Source organism: Hylobates moloch, unplaced genomic scaffold, assembly GCF_009828535.3.
Source record: "Hylobates moloch isolate HMO894 unplaced genomic scaffold, HMol_V3 SCAFFOLD_5, whole genome shotgun sequence".
Lineage (NCBI taxonomy): Eukaryota > Metazoa > Chordata > Mammalia > Primates > Hylobatidae > Hylobates > Hylobates moloch.
This window is the reverse complement of record NW_026652280.1, coordinates 96018167-96023245: the sequence shown is the minus strand read 5'-3', so window position 1 is coordinate 96023245 and position 5079 is coordinate 96018167. Positions and strand designations below refer to the sequence as shown.

General features: G+C 38.0%; 1 protein-coding gene across 1 annotated transcript; it reads left to right on the top strand.

Annotated features, from left to right (window-relative positions):
• Positions 1 to 1117: 1117 nt before the first annotated feature.
• Positions 1118 to 2047, top strand: LOC116469230 (olfactory receptor 10J1). Its single transcript, XM_032154039.1, has one exon. The coding sequence runs from the start codon at positions 1118 to 1120 to the stop codon at positions 2045 to 2047; it is 930 nt and encodes a 309-aa protein (XP_032009930.1).
• Positions 2048 to 5079: the final 3032 nt, after the last annotated feature.

The window sequence follows — 5079 nt, the reverse complement described above, 5'->3', positions numbered from 1 at the left end:
GGGAATACATGGTCCCTGTTTAGCTATAGAGGGGACAGTTTTATAATGCAGTTTTGTGTACTGGAAGAAACAATGGACATAGGGTCAAAAGATATGAATTCTAGTCTTGGTTTAGTCCTTTGACACCTGTCTGTCCAAAAATAATTGCCTAATCAGAGCTGTTCTTCAGTTTTTGCATCTAGAGAGAAACAGTTCGTCTTTGTCCTCTCTGCTCTGTTGGATGGTAATAAGATTAAATAATGTATGCAAAAATATATTTTGTAATCACAATTTCACTGTAAGGGGCTTACAATATAAAAATAAAAAAAAAGTAAACAGTTCTATGCCATCTACATTTGCAGAGACATGAGACATATAGGCCCCAGAGAGAGAGTAAGGAGAAAAAGATTTTTTTTTTTTTTTAAGTGGGAGTCTCGCTGTGTTGCCCGGGCTCGAGTGCAGTGGTGCGAACTTGGCTCACTGCTACCTCCACCTCCTGGGTTCCAACGAGGAGAAAAAGATTTTCTAAAGGACATGGGTTTTATTTGGCTTTGAAAAATGAGTGGTGTCTGGGAAAGAGTAGTGTAGAACAGAGTTGAGAGGAGCAATATCATCAGAGTCAAAATAATGGAATGAAAATGCAGTGTGGAAATTACAGTAACACAGACTCTATTCAAACTTTAGAAGCTCAAAAATAATCAGGTAGCTATGGAGCCTGGAGTTCTGCATGATACCACTGAACTCGCATTTATTCAATGTTGTTTTTAAAATTCAAATACGAGTATTATAATTAGTATACAATTTTTCCATCAACAATTCTATGATGTTATCACTACTACATCCATAAAGATGAGAAAACTGGTCTTATAAATGATAAGCCCTTGCCCAAGATAAGTTAGCATATGCAAGAACTAGGAAATTAGTTTACAACATTTGACTTTAAAAGCCATGTACTTTCTTCTGAATGAGGAAAGAACGTTTCTCCACTCTCTACTCCTAAAAGAAATAAGTATGAATGTAAAAAAGCAGAGACCGAAGGTGTATTAATCACAGGAATTTTCCCAGCCTATTTGACAGAAATCATCCATCTAGGTTCCTTACATTATTTTTTTCTTTCTCAGATATCATGTGTGATTTAATGAAGAAAGAGAATCACTCTTTGGTGAATGTGTTTATTTTTCAAGGTTTCTCCAGCTTCCGTGAGCACAAGCTCACCCTCTTTGTTGTGTTTCTTACATTGTACATATTCACTCTGGCAGGCAATGTTATCATTGTGAGTATCATTACTATTGATCGTCACCTCCACACCCCCATGTACTTCTTCCTCAGCATGCTGTCAGGTTCAGAGACTATCTACACCCTTGTCATTATACCAAGGATGCTGTTTAACCTCATAGGCCTGAGTCAGCCCATTTCCTTGGCAGGTTGTGCCACTCAGATGTTTTTCTTCATTACTTTGGCTATCAACAACTGCTTCCTGCTCACAGCAATGGGGTATGACCGCTATGTGGCCATCTGCAACCCCTTGAGGTACTCAGTCGTCATGAGCAAGAGAGTGTGTATGCAGCTGGTGTGGGGGGCCTGCAGCATTGGCCTAATTGTAGCGATGACACAGGTGTCAGCTGTATTCAGGCTGCCTTTCTGTATTCCAAAGGTGCCCCACTTCTTCTGTGACATCCGACTTGTGATGAAGCTCTCCTGCACTGACACCACAGTCAATGAAATCCTGACTATGATCATCAGTGTGCTGGTGATCCTGATTCCCGTGGGCTTGGTTTTCATCTCCTACATCCTCATCATTTCTACCATCCTCAAGATTGCCTCTGCCAAGGGCAGGAAAAAGGCCTTTGCCACCTGTGCTTCTCATATTACTGTGGTTATTGTCCACTATGGCTGTGCCTCCATTGCTTACTTCAAGCCCAAGTCAGAGAACCCCAGAGATCAGGATCAGCTGATTTCAGTGACCTACACTGTCATTACCCCCCTACTGAACCCTGTGGTGTACGCTCTGAGGAACAAAGAGGTCAAAGACGCTCTGTGCAGAGTGATAGGTCAAAAATTCTCCTAACAGAATGGGACCATTTCAAATAGTGTCTTAGAAGATTTTCTAGAGAAGAAACAGTGGAACAGTGTGCACGGTCAATAGAGTTAAAAATTTCAAGCCTATCAAGCAGTGGTTGGGTGAGAGGAAGAGAAAACAAAAGGATTCAGCCACTTGAGAAGGGGGAAGGTTCTCCAAAGCACAGCAGGCCTCCATCTCATAAGAGAACAGGGATTTTATAGGGTACAAATGTGGAAGAAAGAACTCAGTGGTGTTGGAAAGTAGAAGGGTTGTATGGGCAGCCTGGGACAGAATGAAATCAGGAGAGCAGACAGAGTTAATGACGGGAGGCTGCTTTAGGGCAAGGTGCAAGTTTTTTTTTTTTTTCTTTTTTTTGAGACAGAGTCTTGCTCTGTCGCCCAGGCTGAAGTGCAGTGGTGTGATCTCGGCTCACTGCAAGCTCTGCCTCCCAGGTTCATGCTATTCTCCTGTCTTGGCCTCCCAAGTAGCTGGTACTACAGGTGCCCGCCACCATGCCTGGCTAATTTTTTTTTTTATTTTTAGTAGAGATGGGGTTTCACCGTATTAGCCAGGATGGTCTGGATCTCCTGACCTCGTGATCCACCCGCCTTGGCCTCCCAAAGTGCTGGGATTACAGGCGTGAGCTAGAGCGCCTGGCCGGTTCAAGTTTTAAATATATTCTATAACACTGTTTTTTGGATGTGGTGTTTCCCCTTACACATTTAGCTCTAAGTAGATTTAACACCTAATTGAATTAATTTCTTTATGGGAAATTTAAAATTTTTTAAATCGACTAGACACTATAAATAAAATGAGTATGCGAGATAATAGCAATCTATAAAATTCAGCAGCCCTTGAAATCTAGGTCTTTTTTATATAAGTTCCAAGTTGACCATATGAGAAAATGGATATCTAAGTTTTCAGGATCCTGTTTTAGAAATATTTTTGTAAAGTAACTAAAACCCCTTGGTGATAGAGTAAAAGAGGTAGCACCAAGTAATAATATTGGCATTTATTTTATGAGAATATACAAAAGTTGTTGGTGATATTGTGAGTGTCTAAACTCAGGGTAAAGAAATTAAAATTTGCCTTTAGAAATCCTTGCAGAACAGAAAGAAGCAACTAGTGGATGAGAGTCAAACAGGGAATCTAGAGCATGGATTAATGGAATGAAAGGATTGGGAGGATTAAATGGGTAAGGAAAATGTAGCCATCTGGTAACTCAGTAATTCAACAAAAGAAAAAGACTCATCAAACCATCAATCCTACCATTTAAAATCCTCTAGGATGTGAACTAATACACCATGCTTCACCAGTCATCTCCACTTCCAGCAACTCCTTTCCCTACAGTCTGTCATCCACATCCACATAACGCACAATTCAACAATACCTAGTGACTAATGGTTTCCCATTTTATTCTTATGCCTTAATACAGCTTGTTGGTAATGAAAATCTCATTACTGATGCCCTCACTGCCCACTCATCAGAGTGTTCTCTGGCTCACTTTGAAATAACAACCTGAACACTGTTTTTATGAACCCTCTAATGAGATACCCTCAAAGAAACAAAAGCAACTCCTTCCACTCCTTCACATCACAACCTCCAAACACATATTGATATAAATGACCATAGTGAACATTTCCCATCATGTCTTAACGGATGAAAGCATGAAATGGGTAGTGTGTGATGTTGTAACTGGGTGAAGTCTTACCTAAGTGGACAGTTACACCCGCTGTTTAGTGTCTTACTTGTACCAAGTGATGAGTTTTTCATGGGACACATTCTCCTTTATGTTAATTTCAAAAGTTAGGGCTATGTTCAAATATCTTGATTTATCAAATAGCCCATTATGGTTTAGTCTTACAAAGATTCAACTACATTTTTGAGGAAATTTATGGTGAAATCCAAGAGAATCCAAAATGAAGTTACCCTGTAATTGCCAATGGTCACTTTTACTTTTACTCAGTAAATAAAAATATCTTATTTTTGCTCCAAATTGTATCTTCAAAATGCTGCCCTATACTGTCAGCCTTCTCAGTAATAGATAATCTGTATTTGCAAACTTAGCTACTTAAAATATTAGGCAGAAGTTTTGAGAGATCAGCAGAATGAAGCAGAAAAACATAACCATTTGAAGAAAAATACTCTATTTTCAGGCCTTGCTCTATTTTTTATACACCATATATATTTGAATGAACTATTTAATTTATTTGAGCCTCAGTTTTCTCACCTATAAAACTTATATTCAAAGTTTGTTGTCAAACACATGAAATAATAAGTATAAAAATATTATGAAGCAGGGTCAGATATTCTTTATTCTTGTTAGAGTAAAACAGCTACACTCCCCATATAGTGAATCTTTCCTTATCTGCAAAATAGAGTTACTAATCTTTACTCTGCTTTTTTCTGTCAGGTTCTTGTAAGAATCAACTACACTAGAATTAACCACAATAGAAATTGCTGTGATAACTGCAAAAAGTGTTAAGAAATATTATGTATGATAATCATTATCATCACTGTTATTAGCTAACATAGTCCATATATGTTTGCCTCTCTGATTTTTCTTGGCCATTTTATATTATTTTACTAATTAATTTTTGACTCCTACCTTCCTCCCACATACCTTTAAGTTCTAATTGCTATCGCATCTTTCATGAAGTCTGCAGGTCATATTATTTTGGTTCCTTACAAAATAACATTTCCAGAACTTTGCATTATTATATTTTGTTAGCAATTCCAGAAGTTAATGCCTATCCTCCTGCTCCAAATTGAGCATCTTTTTTTTTTCCTGCTAGATAAGTGAATGTTAATCTCTTTACCATGATCCATGGCCCCCAATACAAAACTGCATGTTATCGCATAACCCGGTATGTGTTTTATACACACATATACAAACTAAAATGCAACATTCACAAAACAGTAGACTTATTGCATGCAAAGCATTCTGATGTTTCTCATTCTAGTCTATTCTGTTCAATTCTTTTTATTTCTGTAATAATGTTAATGAATAGAAGTGCATCTAATATACATTTTGACCA

Coding starts and splice junctions, on each gene's coding strand:
- LOC116469230 (XM_032154039.1), top strand. CDS start 1,118: ATGAAGAAAGAGAATCACTCTTTGGTGAATGTGTTTATTTTTCAAGGT.